The 17599-nt window shown below is 39.1% G+C and overlaps 1 protein-coding gene across 1 annotated transcript in view; it reads right to left on the minus strand.

The window, feature by feature from the left end:
- The window catches only part of CDC73 (cell division cycle 73), a 104463-nt gene that overhangs the window by 15652 nt on the left and 71212 nt on the right, over nt 1–17599 (minus strand). Inside the window, exon 11 of the mRNA XM_050306615.1 lies at nt 2941–2998. Within this exon, the coding sequence (XP_050162572.1) occupies nt 2941–2998 (58 nt within the window). The remainder of the gene's footprint in view (nt 1–2940; nt 2999–17599) is intronic.

Consider the following 17599-nt stretch of genomic DNA (forward strand, 5'->3'; position numbering starts at 1 on the left):
TGACTAAGACATGCACACAAACGTGATTGTAAGGCAACACTTCCATGGGTTTAATTGCAGGAGGGAACAAGACTCACACCACAGTCATTAGATCATTTCCACAGATGCAATAAACTAAGCTGAAGAAGGGATTTATAATTTGGGTCTGAGTATTCAGCAAACAAACAGCTTCTGACCATCTGAAACAGATGTGAGGAGAGTTGAGTCAATCTCTCCCGGTTTTAATGAAGACAGTCATCCTCTCCATCCTCCATAAAGAGTCAGGGCACAATAGCATTGACAAGAATTGCCAGCAATCTTGAAGAAAACCTGTTTGTAGATCTCAAGTTCAATAGTGCTGAACCAACAGGAAAACTGTTTCACAACAACCTGATCTTTACAGACCCTCACCTTTTCATTAGCAGATATTATTGTACATGACATCCATAGGATTTAGGCATCCTTAACACATGGAGAACGTTCAGCAATCAAAATCTGAATTTCAGGGTTACTCAGGTTAATTTTGGATTGCAGTTTGAGTTACATGAGCTCTTTGGGTGCCAGAAACTGTTAAACTTCACATATATGGTGGCACTCGGGAAGGGGAAAAAAGCCAACCAAACAAAAAACCCCAACAAAAATAACCCTCAACCACTAAACAAAACCACACAAACTCTATGGGACAGACAGAAACCAAAGAGTTCCCTCCCCACTTCTGCAATAAAATGTTTCCACCTCCACCTTCCGAGTTGTGACTGCCTGGGTACGGGGGAGACAGTGCATTCCAAAGCTGGAAAAGCATCTGTGTTTCTTCACTTTGGTGCTATTACTGAATTATCTGACTTCCCCCAAATAAACATATCATAGCTCAGTTTTCAGGAGTCCTAACTTCAGAAAAGAACTGCTGTGCCTGATAATCACCATCATACATGTTTATCCTAATACAAAACAAATCATAAATGGTGAGCAGTAGAAAGACTGATGCAGACTAACTCAAGTCTCAACTGCTACTATGCACGACAAATTTCATTAATTGACTTCCAATTGCATAGCACCGACTTGCTCATGTTTATTTATGACCAACTGTTTCAGAAACTTCCTAGAACAGCATAAATATTCATAACACATAGTTGCCATTGTCGAAATATTGAGACCATATCCTTAATTATCTTTTCCTGACACTGTCAAATGCACAGATATAATTGGCAACACTATATTGAACTACATGAACTTTACCTACACAATGTTTTGTTTTGGGTTTTGTGGTTTTTTTGTGTTTTTTTTTTTTTTTTTTAAATTTAGGTATCTCCTTAATGTAAAAATGTTCCTGAAATATATGGGCAGTACCAGTTGCCCTAAGAAAAAAAGAAGAAGAAAAAAAAACAAGAACGGAAGGGAGAATAAATATCTGTAAGAAGTCTGATAGTGGTACCAAGACAGGTTAGTAGAAAAGTTGGTACTGTAAAATACTGCCAAAAAAAAAAAAAAAAAACCAACTTACATCAAAAGCACATCTCAGACATGTTTTCTAAATCACTACTGCACAACTGTTTAGCCCAATTTAACTAACACTTCTTATGTGCAAAGCAGCATCCTCCTGGAAACAGCATGTTTTAGTTACTTTGATTGCTAAGAATAGAACAGCTGAACATTTTAAAATATCCTAGAACAGGCAGAAAAATAAACCTCTTCTGACTACACCTCTCTTCTTTATTCCCTCTTCAACTTAAAACATAGAGGCAAGAAAATGGATTTGGATTGGCCTTCGAGAAGGGCAGTACCAGTACAACCTGTATAACATCACAAAAACCACCTTCTGCCAGGAACTGCCCAGGAAGTCACAGCCAGCAGCAGGGACTGTGACAACTCACATTTCTGTTCTTGCCACTGCTACCCTTTTCATACTCCTGTCAACTCCATTTGCATTATGATGCTTAACAGGGTTGGTGAGATAAGTCTGACGGGCAGCATGACCTTCCCAGTACCAAAATAACCAAACAGAAGAATCTGTGCACAACAGCATTTAGGTATGCTGAGAGCATTCAATATTAGAATAGATTTTTGGGGAAGAATCAGCTTTACAGTATAATGTCTCAGCATTAAATCCTGCTAATAAATCTCAAGGAATTAGCATGGTACACATTGAAAGCATTTAGAGTCTCAACAAGAATATACAGTATTCCACTAGTACTTATAGAAAAAGCATATCCATTTTAAATGGTAGCTTTGTTTCCAAAACTCCCAAGAGTCCCCACTGCCTTCATAACATCACCTTGTTCTGAAATAACACCTTTCAACTGAGACTTTCTTCCACCCAACCAGAAATTCTCATAGGATGTAAACCAGGTGCAGGTCTGCCCACTGCTGCTTGGAATCACTGTTTGTCTCATGTACTGTCTGTGCTCTTACACTCATCTAAAAACTCTTCCTAAGGGGTTCTTTTTGAAGCAAAGTACTTTTATAATTCTATCACTGAATCACAACTTGAGATTCAATCTGACAGACAAATGGACTTGGTAGCCAAAAGCTACTAACTGGAAATTCAAAAGCCAGTTGAGGATTCTGGTCCCGTTACAAATACCATTTGTGCTAAGAAGTGTGAAGAAGTAATGATAACACATTCAGAGAATTACTTATTTCTGATCTATTAATCATAGAAGTAATAATATATCTGTCTTTGAGATTAGTTATGCTGTTTAGGTTGTTTCTCCTTGGAGCATTAACAGCTCTTATTAGGTATTTGAGCTGGAATTTCTGAAATACCAAGCCCACAAGATGGGGCAACACACTGAAGAGAACGAACCCAAGTGCCATTGTGTGACATTAAACAAAAGGTTATGCTTTTTTTCCAATACATGCACTGTTAAAGACCACAAATAAATGACCCCCACTTCATTCTCCAGCTAAGGCTTTCAACAGCATTTCTTTGACACTCATCACAAATGGCAGTAACCACCTTACCTGGTCGTGGCACAGGCTGTGCTGCCGGAGTTTGTGTTTTTCGAGCGGATGCACCTTCCTTTTAAAAGACAGAAGAGGTAACATTAACAGCTGACCTCCTTGTCAGGTACATGGGTTTTTCAAATGAACACAGAGCTACAAAGGGTATCATGAAAAGAAGAGTAATATGTTTCCATTAAAGGGAAGAAGGAAAATACAGAAATTACTCCAAACTCTTTATAGATTCTGAGACTTGGCAAGGACAGAGAACCTCATAACCTCTTACGGGTTTACATTTTCAATATAAAGTGCAAATGATAAGATTTTTTTTCCTCTGTATTCAAAGAAACCTCTCCCATTAATAGTGTTGTTTTGTTTTACCTACAATCAGCAAAGGTTAGTAACATAAATGCAAGCAATTGGCTGTAGAAATTTCAAAACAAGATCTGCTTATGCTCTGGATGGAAAACCAGGATCAAGAAACTGCAATGCATTCCTGCCTTGAGGAGTTTTAGTGCCCAGAAATAGCACTCCATGATAATTAGTTCTGCTCGTGCCTTATCCAATTACCTTAATGTAACACACAAAAGACCTGCTCTATTGTTTGTTCTTGTCAACTCCACAGAGTCAACACACCAACAAAGAAAACAGTGGAGTCACACATGTCTGCTTCCAAAGCAACACTGAATTCCTGCAAGAACAAATTCTGTTCTCAGTTACTGCTGTAAAACCTCGCTGAACAAAACACGTATCACTAACAGTGGGGGAAAGCTGCTCTATAATCCAGCCACTTCTATTTGCAAAGCTGACAGAAAACCTTTTAACACAAAATCATGCATTTTATCTGAAAATTACTTAAACGCTGTGTGAAGTGTATCCTAGAACCATGAGACACTCAGAAAGGTCCGAGATCCCACTCAAGGGAAAAACCTGTTGGAAAGGTCTCCAGTATGGCACTATCCCATTTCTATGTCTGTGCATAAACAACAGCACGCTTCGGAACCCAAAATAAAAAAAGCTGATGAGCAGGATCAAGTTCCATGATTTAAATAAGACTTAGAAGAATTGCTTTTAAGTTTCCATCATGAAAATTGAAACTCTTTTTATCTCAAGATCTGTGAAGTACAAATAGAAATCCCTTGACAAGCTCTCAGAAAACAAATTTACTCAAAACCTCACTTCCCTGAGCTTTAGTGAAAGCCACCCATGATTAGTTACAATAGGCTGGAGCTGATATTTGGTACAGTGCACAGTTTTTGTAACCTGTACAGGCAGCAACCTCTCATTAATCTTTAATATAAGGATTTAACCCTAAACTGCAAGAAATGGATTAATCCCAAATTTTACTGTACTCTTTTCCGATTATCAAAATACCATCATTTATGTAGGGCAGTTGAGTCAGTACCTGTTATTTTAAGACTTACTTTTTTAGCAGGAGAGAAAAGGTATTTTTGCCAGTGTCCTTTCACAATAATTACTCAGGAAATGATAAAAATGAAAATACCACCACACTCTAAAGGAAGAGCAGCAGGAAAGGCTGACTACCTTTGAGAGAAGCCTTGCAACTGAGAAACAGCACCTTTCTTTCAACTTCCACTTTCCAAAAAAGTTGAAATGAAACATTTTGCACCTCTTTCTACAGAAAAAATGCCATTTTCTGTGTCATAAGACTGACTCTGTGCTGGACTAGTTACACATTTTGAAGAAAGCATGAATTCCCCCAAAAGACTTCCTCAATTCACAGCATTGTGTGAAATGTAAAGAAAAATCATCGAGCTAAAGAAACTTCATTTCCTGTAATGCTGTTTCAAGACTTTAAATTCAATTCAGTTTGCATGGATGCATAACTATTACTGCCTGCAGTCCACAAGTTCATTCCTCTTCCCATCCCCACAGAATCAGTAGTGCAACTCGTCTGCCTCCTCTTCCACTTTTCCGTGTCCCAAAGAGACCCTGCAGGTCCCAAGGCAGCTGCAAGAAAGGGAGAGGAACGAGGAGCTGCTTCAGAGATGAGTTTTTGGAAACTCTTGCAAAGGATTATAACCAAATCAGAACCAAAGCCTTGCTTTGGTTTCTCTGTGACTTGAGCCTAACAAAATGACTGGTAAATTATCTGTTTTGGGAGTTTTTTGTACTCTCCCCTGAACTGCCTTCTCTACAGTGAGTAACTGGAAACTTAGTGCAGAAGCCTAAAACAAAAAAGCAAAGCTTGGAGAACATGGCAAATGAAGCAAACAGAAATACCCCTGGAACAACAGCAAAGTACATTAAAAAAAATTACATAAAAATATTGTATTAATGGTAGGAAATAAATTAATTTAAATGAGTAGAAACCACTTCCATGCCCATGACCATTCTATTTCTAAGAACAAATTCTGCAAATCAATAAATTATGGAGATCACAGCTTTTAGCTGTATAAATTGGTGCCTCAAATTATGATAATTTCAGGAATGAACCTCTCTCAGCTCAGAGCTCCTGCTATTCTAGCATCTTGGCACAGAAGCTCAGCTGTCACCTACTGAAGGTGTAACATCAATCCTTTGTAGCTGATTTACATCCCTTCTCTCTTTATGATTTTCAGTGACCTGACAACCACCTCCTGTTCTGTAAAAACTGCAGACAACACAGCAAAAGAAACTCTGAGCAGTGGTTCACCCCCACATTTCTTGAGGGGTTTGTAAGAAGAAATGCATACTCTTCAGATGAGGAAAAAATAGAAGTACAGAGCTGTGATGGCTGAAAAGATACACCAAGTGGAGAGGAAAACTTGGTGATGATAAGGAAGTCACGATCACGATAACTCTGTTAATATTTTCCTCTGACCTGCTAAGTCTGAATAAAAAATTAATGCTTTTTCCAAAGCATTCTGATAGAGGTACAGGTTTTTCCTATGACAACACACTGGCACAAGGTCTGTTCCCAAGGCAGGTGTAACCAGAGAAATGCACACTAGGATTTCTCCCAGAGAAAAAGAGGATTAATCTGACAGAGTAAAACTTCATACTTGGTTCATTTAAATACTCAAGGTAGGTGCTGCTGATCGTTTGTGGCCTGTCAGCTATTCAGAGGCAACTTACTGTTGCTCCAACTCCCTGTAAAGGCAGCAGCTTATTTCTCAGAGTGCACAGTAAGATATTTAAAATCTTCTAATGTCAAGTTTTTAATCTAAAAGTTACTCTTAAGTAACCAGCACACAGCAAATTCAAACTCCAGCTTAGGGGAGCTTTTGTTTGTGCAGCTGTACCCTAAGCATCACAAGCAGCAGAAATCACTGTTTAGCTATTTAAAGAACATTCATTTCCTCAAAATTTCTGAATACTTAACAGTTTTGCTCGAAAATGACATACCTAATTCTCATGCATAAGCTGTTTGAGACTGTTAAGGAGTATATTATGAATATTCATAAGTCAAAACTAATTTAGTAACAAAACCATGTAATTTGAAAAATACAAATCTTCTTTAAGACAACCACTTAACATCGTATTTTAATCAAAGACGTATTACTTGGTTTACTTGTGCTAATTTACCATAGAAGGTTATATATATATATATATATAGTTTACTTATGATTTACACTAAATACATAAGTATTTAACCATTCAGAAGCAACAACCTGACACGGAATGTAATCAGGAAAACAGATACCAAAGGCTTCCTACTTTGCTGAACTTCACTGCATCATTTCCCTACATTGCTGTGTCTGCTCTTCTGTGGGATTGGATTCATTCCCTCCCAATGCTCGTGTTTCCTGCCCTATCAGGCACTTCCAAAACCACTGCTCAGTAACTGGTTTTACCTCTGCTATTTAGCACTGTCCTACCTGAACACCTACAAATATTGGGTTCACCAACCAATACATGAATGGGGAACAGCTCAGTACAGTGGGTTAAAATATCTAGAGCTGGATTTAAGTTACTCAAGAGTGGGTGTTCTTTTGTTTTGGGGTTTTTTTTCCTCTCTTAAACAACTTTTAAAACCTTCTGGAGTGTTTTTTGACCCTTCTAAAAATAACATTAATTTAAAAATCCTGTTTGTATTAATTTGCAAAAATCCCCCATTGCCAATATTAACCTGATGCCAGGACCCAACTAGTATTTTCCTACATTTCAGGGAAAAAAATAAAAAGCTGTATTTTAGATACCTAGTAATTTTCTTAGGTCTAAGTGTACACTAACATCCACAGTTAGGTTACTTTCACTTCCCAACTGGAATCAGAAATTGCCTCCACATAACTCATGCTACATTTTAGAAAATAAACCCTTATGTTTTAAGCCGAACTATTACGAGTATCTTATTGCAGCTTCACAAGTTGAAATAGTGGAAGGAAAAAAACTATCTCATTGCACATTCTCTGTCCCAACTGGTTTCTGTGAAGAGATCCAAAGAGCCTCTAGTATTTCAGTCTGTAAAAAATGTTTAGGAGCAACAGATAGAGTTGACAATTTGATGCCATCTTGTGGCTTTTTTAATTTAGTAAATTTAATTTTTACCTTGTTCCTTCATAACATTTAAGTTCAAACATGAACTTTACCCAGAAATCTAAAATTTATAAGGTAACTTCCATGTTCCTGCACAGAAATAGTACAAGTTAAAAGTAACATTTGATTCTGCAAGAAGGATTCGCAACTTCTTGCATGGAAAACACAGAGCAGCTTCCAGCTTCACCATCCACGATGGAAGACAATTCACCCAGAGATGATTCTGTTTGTAAGGATGGATGTAGGAAAATTTGGATCTCAAAAGAGGAAGAAAGTAAGTACATATGGATGGCAAGCTTGTAGAATTATCTTTAAGAGCAGACTTCAGTTTATCTATTCAATTTAGGGTACAAGAGACTGTAAGAACTCATTTTGATTACCAGCAACTGTATTATTATTATTTCCTGAGTGACTTCAAGTATTGAGCCTTTGAAAATTCTAGTAAAGCCAGCCTAAAGAACTGTAACAAAATTTAAAACATCTGCATAGTTTAAAACAGTATTATTTTTCTATCAATTAAATCTTGTATATATCAACACATGAGAAACAGCCTGAACAAAGGACTGACTTCAAAACCAGGTATCTAAAAACTGGCCCAGATGCCCTGCACTTGAAGCTTGATAGAAACATCTATTTCAAATAAATAGCTTGGATTTTGAAAACACAGAGCTTTGTTCTAAAAATTTAAAGCCCTTAAAAGCCTTAGGAAAAAAACCCAAACCTTTCAAAGAATCAAGCAAAACAATCCAACTGGGTGGCTCTGCCTCTGCAGCCTCCCCAGTAATTCTCTGACTTGTGTTCAAGAAAATTTTAATAATATTTTAACTAGTATTTCACATCATAATTTTATTTATACATGAAACTGGTATAGCTTATTTTCCTACTTCTACGCACACAAATCTGCATGCAGTCCCCCAAGACATATTTAAATAATAAATTGCAAGCTTTTAACTGCCTTGCTAATTTTAAACTATGCTGAAAAAAAATGGAATTTGATAACAAGACCTTAACTATTGTGCAAATACTACTAATATTATTAGTCATTTTCACTTTGTTGCTTGCAATATCAATAAAAAGGTCATTTCTACTGTTTACATTGTTTCAACTTCCTTATATCCTAAGAGAGAGAGTGGGAGTTAAAGCAGAATTACAGATACTTTTACAGAATTAATTTTAAAAGATGAAAAGTTTATCATTATTTATTAAAGGATTCCAATACCAACTGCCTAAAGAAAATAACATCACAGATTTGCTATCTCCTACTTTGACAACTACAAACCTGACGTGACAAGACAAAAGGGCTGCTAAAACTACATAAATAGTGCTTATTTCAAAATAAAAAAGTGTTTATAGAATCACAGAATCCTTAAGGTTGGAAAAGACCTTCAAGATCAAGTCCAACATTTATTATATTTATTTATTATATTAATATATATTATACTGAAGAGCATGTCTTATCCAGCATAGTCTGATGAAAAAATATGAAGAGAAGACTGCCCATCCTCAAATTCAGCTGCAGGACAGAAAACTTGATGCCCATTTTACAAGGATAAGGCCCGTTCTAGTTTTGAAAATACTGTTGAATTAAGTCCATGTAACAAATTTTGCCAAGTGTGGGGTAATCAGACACGGCCACTGCCCTGGGAACAAGCACAGCAGCACAGAGGGACACAGGAGGACCAGGGAAGGGTGGCACCAATCAAACTATGCTGATGCCATCCAGGGACTAAATGAAACTTAAATCCTAACACCTCTTCTCCCACAGCGCTCAAAGTAAACTTCCACTTACAAATCTGGTCCTTTAATAATCTATTATAGAATTAAAGCTGACAAGTGCACTCAAATTCTGAAATGCTGACGCTGTAAAACATAATAAAACCCAGAAGTGATGGGTGTTTTCAGTAACAGGTTCAGCCTGGGGATGAGTCATTGAAAGACATGGAAAATACTCCCTGAAATTTCTTGTTCGTTACAAACAAGTTAAAAGAAATTTGGTTTAAACTTGGAAAAATATGATTGAATTAACTGGACTGCTTATAGATAGCTTAGGCAACATTCTGGTTCTGCAAAGAAAATTGTTCTAAGCAAGCCAAATCACAGTTGAATCTAAAAGAAAACTGTACTTAATATGAGTAACTAGGGACAAGAGCATATAAATATGCTGAAGTAACAAAAATAATGGAAATTAATGGAGATGCTTTTGAAAAGAGTTAATGAAAGCCACAATTACTGAGGTATAAACACTAAGTATTACCGCCAAAACTAAGAGATCAAAACCCTCTGAACAGTTTTCCCAGGAATGTGCTAGAGCTCCTCCCATCTTTATCCTTGCACAGAGTATCTGTAAAACTAAGAGAGTTGTCTTGAATTTACAAGTCATGTAATTTCAAACTGTTGCTATTGAAATAGCAATTTCGAGCTGAAGAGGAATGTTGGTGAAGGAGCCAGATTAAACATGTAAGCACTTCCATTTTCCTGGGGATAAGCTGTTTTCATCAAAAAACAACAACTCTTAATCCTGCGAAGAGAACTCCAGAGGGCTCGCTTGTTTGTTTATTTGTTTTAAAAATAAAGGCCTGCCCATAATACACCTACCCAGGTTTATTTAAATGACTCATGCCCTTGAACTGAGTGAAAAGACAAAAGCAGATTATCACTGAAACAATTATTTTCGCTCAGAATTCTTTCCCTTTGGGTTGGCTACCTGAGCCGGCCTCACACATATAAACTTGGCAACCAGCGAAGGTTTTGACAAACACAGTTTGAGCATGAAAGGATTGTTTTACCTCTCCCAAAAGGCAGGTGCAAAGGTTTATTCACTACTGGGTATCTGTATGCCAAGATCAGAACATGCCACATCAGTGTCACAGAACTGGAATTTGTGTAACTGTGAATTTGCTACAATTGGCTACTGCTTTAGTCTCCATCTTTCAACTTCACCCATTCATATCTAGTTTCAATACCAACTTCAATGGCCAGAGTTAGGCACTCAGAGGAAGTGGGTCTTCACCAGAAATACCACAGAATATGGGGTCCAAGGAATGGATTTGCATAAAAGCACAACTGACATGTTATTTTTCTGTTCAGATCCTGCTTTGGAAGTTCAAGGGAACAGTCACATGTACATTACAGAAAATGTTCAGTACAGAGCAACAGGGACACCCCACTTACACCTGCAGTCAGTGAGCAATAAATGTGCAGAGGAAAAGGCTTAAGTGACCTCAGAAAGGCTCCCTTGCACCTTCAGGAAAGATTCATGAAATGCTTTGTGTGAGAAGAATATTTTTAAAAGTCCTGCAGGTGCCTAAATGAATACAGATGGATCCTTTAACTTCTGTGAAAATTTCTCCACCAAAAAAAAAAAAACCCAAAATGAACCAAGGCCCAAGCAACTGATTAACTTTGTGTGATGCTGTCCAAAATCTCAATGCAACAGAAACTGGTGAGGCTCTGTCCAGACTCCCCTTGGTTATCCTGACTTACACTGCTAGCACAGGGGATGCTGGACTAGAATTCAAATACAAAGGCAGCTGTTAAAGACCTCGGGTTATTTCATGATCGCTTGTTCAACAAGTTATCCAGCTCCACTTGTTCCCAGTTGTACCTCATCCTGAAGTGATCTTCTCCTTTCTATTCACTGAAAAGCACTTTGAATATTATTCTTCTGTACCTCAACACCTTTAGCAATTTGTGGTTATATATTACATTAAGCTACAAGAAAACACAATTATCATGGGTGATCATGGGCAGAGATGAAAGCAATTTCCCAAGTAATCACCCTGGAAGACTTAAAATATCCGAGAAAATCCTGAAGCTGTGATTCTTGAGGAGCCAATGCAGCACACTGAAGAGTGGAGCCCTGAACTCTTAGTTGATTGTGTTGCCTAGAAAAGGAACTGCCGAGTTCAACGATGTGTTTTTCAGGATCCCAAGGTTTAGCTGCAGCTACAACAAATTGTAACACACAAGCCAAGAGATGAGGACTTGACTGATGACAGAGGTGGTTGCAAGCCCACAAGGGAGTTGGATATGGAAGGGGCTATTTTGAACTTGCCAGGGAGAAGGCAAAAAAAATGTTCTAATTGCAGAGTACCTTGTACTGAAAACTTCCTCCTTGACGAATAACACTCATGTGCTATGCAAGTTCAGCTGCAAAAGAGGAGGTGCTTTCTGAGAATCACAAAAGGTGACAGTTCAGAGGCCTGCTGTAACTGGAACAGCGGGTTGGTAACAACAAACTACAGTCTGTGCAGTCTGGGAAGTAATAGCAGAGACAAGAATTTATCTTATCTCCAATTTTCCTCTCAACTCTCTTTTTATTTCTTTACTTTGGGAGTTTTACACAAGCACACCCCAAGATATTCTTGTCAGACAGTCCTTGCTTCACTGGCTACACCAAAGTTAAGTGACAGAAACTGCACGCAGAGAGAAAAAGGAAAAAATACACAAGTTATCTAAGCCATTTGCAAACAGAGTAGTGAGTTTCCATCATAACATTGGTTATGAACAAACTGCCTTTGTATGAACAAACTGTCCGTTGAGACAGAGCAGATTCATTATCTCGGGTGCTGGTAATAAAATTACTGACAAGACACTGAGACATGAGAGACATCTGCACAATGTAAGACAAGCAAGCTAGAAACGGAAAAGTAATTCACTGGAAAAGTCTCTGAGTTTGTCCAGCATGAAAGTGTTAAGATTTCTGGACTTGCATATGCTGCAGTTATCCACACCCTGTAATTCCCCCAGACTGGAAGATTGGACATTTTAAACTGCTTACAAGATAACTAGAATACTGTCCCTAAACATGTGTCCTGCCCCAGCTGCCTCAGTTCACAAGCTCGTTTTGAGCTGCCATATGGGGAAAAAAAATAAAAATCTAAGAATCAAAATTAACTATATTCACAACTCCCCTAGATTCTGTCCTGCTCTTACTCTACAGATTTTATTGCTTTATCTCATAAAAAAAAAATACAACACAGACTGAAAGGAAGAAAAGGAAGAAAACATGTTGTGTACCATGAAGACAGGAAGTTAATTAAATTAGGATGCAAGCAGAGTTTTTTTTGAGGATGGTCGTGGGAGGACAATGGTTTAACAGACATTTTTGCTTTGTAACAGTGTGGCTAAGCACCCCTGATCATTATGCCAGCAAGTACCACTTCTCTTTGGCAAGAACACAAATTCAGTCATTTACCCCTCTCTCAGATGCCTAATTTAAGCCTTAATTTACAGTTTGTACAATGAGAAAAGCCCCTGTGAAATGTTTGCCAAGCACTGCACATCCCCACAGCATGTGCAAGGTTAAAACACAGGGGAACAGCAACCAAAACTTCAGACAAAGCTCTCTGCACTAAACCCACCAGTGATGGGGCTGGCACTACTCCCATCACTGCCAGCACAGATTCTGTTCTCTCAGCTCCTTTCCTCAGGTGCAGACAGCAGAATGGTCTTTGTCAATAGGTTGACAATGTGTTCAGAGGAACTGATCCACGCTCAGGTTTTATCACAAGAAGATGAAAAATCTGCCCCCAAAGACAGTTAGTGGTCATCTTGTGAATAAACTTTTGTTTCACTAAAAATACTAAATCAGGGGAACCAACTGTTGTGAACAGACACAGTGCCTTATATTTTCCATATGCAGGGTGCCTTAGGAGAAAAAAAACTATCAGGACCAGAGCTGACATTTGATTGAAATGTTTCTTTCTGCCTCATGATTTCACACACTACATCAAGTACAACAAAAGATGTCAATAGGTTTGACTCCAAAGAAAACACATCTATTGCTGGATTTAAACTCTTATATTCTGATTTCAGCAAAATGAACACACCCATGGCAACATTTTCCTACAATTTAAGACAGGGCAAAGAGGCAATTGGGGATTCAAAAGAACACACATGAAAACTTCAAACCTACAAAGTCCATAAAGAGTGTATGAATAGTACCTCAGTCTTAAAATTACACTTTGGGAGTTGCTTAGCCTCCATCTGCCCATGCTTTACACACTCAACACAGTAAAACACCGAGAAAACCCTGTGCTCTTTGGTATCCTCAGACAGCTGCTCCCACCACTAGTCAACATCATTAACCTATTTTTCTCAGCACAATATTCTGAGGTCAGCATTTCCAAAATTTGCAGTAATAGCATTCTTCTTGCACCAGTCACAGCAGCTCTGACAAAGTGCCTTCTAGACCACCTAGATCTTTTCCTTGGACTGCAGTATGCAGAGGTTTCACATGCACCACCAAAATCAGACACCCAGGACAGAAATGGGATGGGTTTGGTGACCCTGAGCCATTTATCAACCTGTTCTCCTCCTCTGCCTCCAGCTTTCCCAGTGAGATCCATTCCACTACAAATGAAACTCTTCACTGCAGAACTCTCATTCCAAAATTCTCTTTCAATTAAAATATTATTTTACTTACAACTATGAAGAAGCACTCAAATTAGACCAAAACATTTATTATTCCCCCTTCTTCAAGAAATCTCCACTTACTGCAACTGCATAACTACAAAAGGCCAGAAGTTTCCCTCCCTGAGTACAAATGTAAACAGATTAAAATGTTAAAATATTTTGCAGTAATCACTACTGTGCAGCACTAAATCACACTACTGTACATGTCAGCAGAAAAGGTCAGGAAGCCACCTGAGCCCAAAATTCTATATTTCCTATATTAAGCCTTTATACTTACCCAACAGGCTCCAAGATTAAAAAGAACCCTAATAATCCACTAGACACTAAAACAAATTCCAACTTTCTGGTTTGTGCCCAAAGAGCAAAATGTTCAACATTCTGTTAAACTTGGAGTTGTCTTGATTTCAGCATGTTTTAAAAGCCTGGCTCTTTGGTAAAGGTAATACAGCCCCTGGACAGGGTTGGTTTACTTCAAAAAGCAATCACATATGGGGATCAAGCGACAGAATCACAATATTAATCATCACATTAACAAAGTCACCTGGGGCACAAAAGCATTTTAGTCACACATCATAGATTCATATACTGAGGACAAACAACAGTGGAATATGGACTGTGTTTTCCCAACAGCAATGATGCTTTCTACTTGTGTGTTTCTCGACAAATACCCATGTTGGAAGAATTGCCTCCAAAGTCTTCAGCACTAGCATGCATGCAGCAGGATTTGGATATCACTGCTACAATCCTATACACCAAACAGATTGTGTCAACTGCTACTGCTTTGGTATCCTGAAAAAACCTGTCATTCATGCTGCCCTGCTGCAGACCATAAAAGCTGGTGATGTTACCTGCCTACATCAAAAACTAATCGTAGTGGCAATAAATCATGCACTGAGTTAAAATACAGAAAGGATTCTGGCTGTATCACACAGGAGGAATTTTTCCATTTGGCCTTCTGCCTCTACTTTCAGCTTCCTTTGGCATTACATCTAAATTCCCCATTATTCTTCTCTCTTTAGTAGAGAAGATTAAATTAAGCCCTTCTCAAAGCACTAAGATGACAGCATTCAACTTTTATTTTTTCATTTTATACACAAGCCATACACTAGATAGACTATCTCCAAGCTTCTATCAGTGCATTATGAGATCTGGTTTATCACATGACTGTTCTTTGACATGGCTCGGGCACAGCTGTGTTTTTGGTGGTGCAGAAATGCAGTCCCTCTTAAATGAAGGTCAACTGACAATGTCTGACCAAGTCTGGGGCCACCCTATTCAAGGATAAGGGAAATACAACAACTTCACAAATTTTAGGATCTTCCTGTTACACTACAAGTTTTGTACAGTCTTCATCCCTCGCTGCAAAAAAACAACCCCCAGACTAAACGAGCAGCCTCAAAAGCGCATCTTGAAACAGGTTCTGAAAGTTCTGAAAAGGCTGTGCCCTCCCACTCTTCCTGCACACACATACACACACTAATTCATCTCTAAGAACCTCCCACTGTGAATAACTGCCCAAGATGACAGACTGTGCCAGTCAGCACAGACACAGGTGAGGTTCACTGCAACCATTATTTCTGCTACTCACATGTTAGCAACTATCAGTCATCCATAATGATCCTGTGGATTTCACAGTTTATCTGAGGGAAATCTGCTGTAAGCAGCAAGACCTCTTCAGCTCTCCTTCAGCCCTCACATCTGTCCTGGTACTGTTTTGCCTTTGAAAATTCTAATGTCAGTGATAAAAAATAAACAAGATTTTTTTTTTTTTCCTACAGCAATCTGCTGCAAAGTAAAATCCCCTCACTGGAAAACTGAGCATTTAAGTGGCAGGAAATAAAAATGAGTAAACCACTAAGAGCAGACAATGTTTTGGAACAGAGTTAGGCTTTCAATGCCAAGATTTCAATGAGACAAAAAAACCCCTCAACACAAAGTGTAACAAGATCCCTCTGTTATGACACCCTGGAACTTTCTGTACGTGCTTAGGAGGGCTTTACCAGTCACAAACAGATTCAATTTCATAGAGACTCACCCAATAACTTCCTTGTCTTAATTGGGTCATGCTCTACTTTTATGAGAAAAACACCAAAACAAAACAGCAGCATCACCTTTTGAGAAAGGCCAGCATAGTAATTTTATGTGTAGCTCAATGGGCTGATAATAAGTACACAGAACCAGAGACCTCACAATTTTCTATTTATTCCTGTTCTTCTAAAAAGATATTTTGAAAATGTTGGGAAAAAACAACTATTCAAGAGTTAATGCCAGACCACATATTTCTTCCTTATTTCCCAGCTTCTACACTGGCATATTCTTGGGGGAATTCATACATGCCTATTCTGAAGGAAGAGCAAAAATCCTTATCTCCTCAAACAGACATTTTTGTACTGACTGGTGACTAGTCTGAAGAAACACATCTGAAGGCACTACCACTATGAAAGCTGTTCTAAAAAAACCCCAACTCATTCCTGCCATCAGATCTCAATCAGCTGGGCTCAGCTATTTCCAGGCAGCACCCTTTCCTCCGAGGTGGCAGAGGCGCCCTAGATTTCGCCATTTCATTAGCTCACGGCATCTTCCCAGAACCACAGCTCTTCTCCTTCCCAGGCCAGCGGGGCCTCAGCCACAGCACTGCCACACAGCATGGAGCTGCTATTTATAACTCTTGCAAGCATCTCATGTATGCCTCAGCATTGTTTCAAGAACAAGCAATTCCACACAGTGTCATCAGAGCTTATTAGCTCCGGCCACACGGGACTAAACTGACTCCACCAGACCATTCAGAGCCGGCTGATGCATCTATTCCCTCCTGGTCGACATTCCACAAGGCTTATTAGATTGTGTGCATTATCATGTGAATACACAGATCCAATTTTAAGCTGGCACTGGTCCCAACCAACCTGCTAGACAGAGAGAAGAACAGAAATTCAAGAGACCTGCTCTAGCTTTCCCCGCTGTATCCAGCGTTTCCCACGTTACTGACACGTCTCCTTGCCCGCTCCCTCCCCACAGTGCACCTCAGATAAGTGACATTTAATTACATGTAACAACAAAAATCCTCCTATAGTGGTTTTGAGTCTAGGCCTTCCTTGGTGACCAGGTTGTAAACAAGGAAGCAAGGCCATGTTCTCAGTATTCTACATGATTTTTACGTAAGCAAGAGTACAAATAAAAGAGAGAGGAAGCTCTTGCTCCTCTTTCTTCCGGTAGACTGAAGGCAAAGGTTCTTTGCTGTCACTCTACCCGGGTGAGGGAGTGAGACCTGGTGTGCCTACTCGGCCTTGAGAGGCAGAGAGTGCCGAAGGTTGTTTGGTGCGGTTCGCTGTTCTCCAGAGGGAAGTATTTGCTTTTTATCCTTTTTTCCCTTTCCCTTCCTTTTCCCTTTTTGGGGGGTTCCCTGTGGGTGTTATATTGTATATAATCCTATTTATATATATAAATGTGTTTCACTTGGAATTCAGTTTGGTTTGGGTTCTTTTGATTTTTTTCGTGATCTTTTCGGTCTGCTGTGAGAGGGAGAGGGAGGGGGAAGGTTTTATCCCTGTGATCCAGGCACTTGGCTGGGAGCAACGTCCAACCTGGGGACATTATTGGAGGTCCCACCGAGATTACCAGTGGGTTCTTTTGATTTTGTCATGATCTTTTCGGTCTGCTGTGAGAGGGAGAGGGAGGGGAAGGTTTTGTCCCTGTGGTCCGGGCACTTGGCTGGGAGCCACGTCCAACCTGGGACACCTCCTCTTGCCATTAGGCAAGCCCAGCACAAAGTACACTGGTACACTGT

Source organism: Myiozetetes cayanensis, unplaced genomic scaffold, assembly GCF_022539395.1.
Source record: "Myiozetetes cayanensis isolate MyiCay16 unplaced genomic scaffold, myiCay2020 scf12, whole genome shotgun sequence".
Classification (NCBI taxonomy): domain Eukaryota; kingdom Metazoa; phylum Chordata; class Aves; order Passeriformes; family Tyrannidae; genus Myiozetetes; species Myiozetetes cayanensis.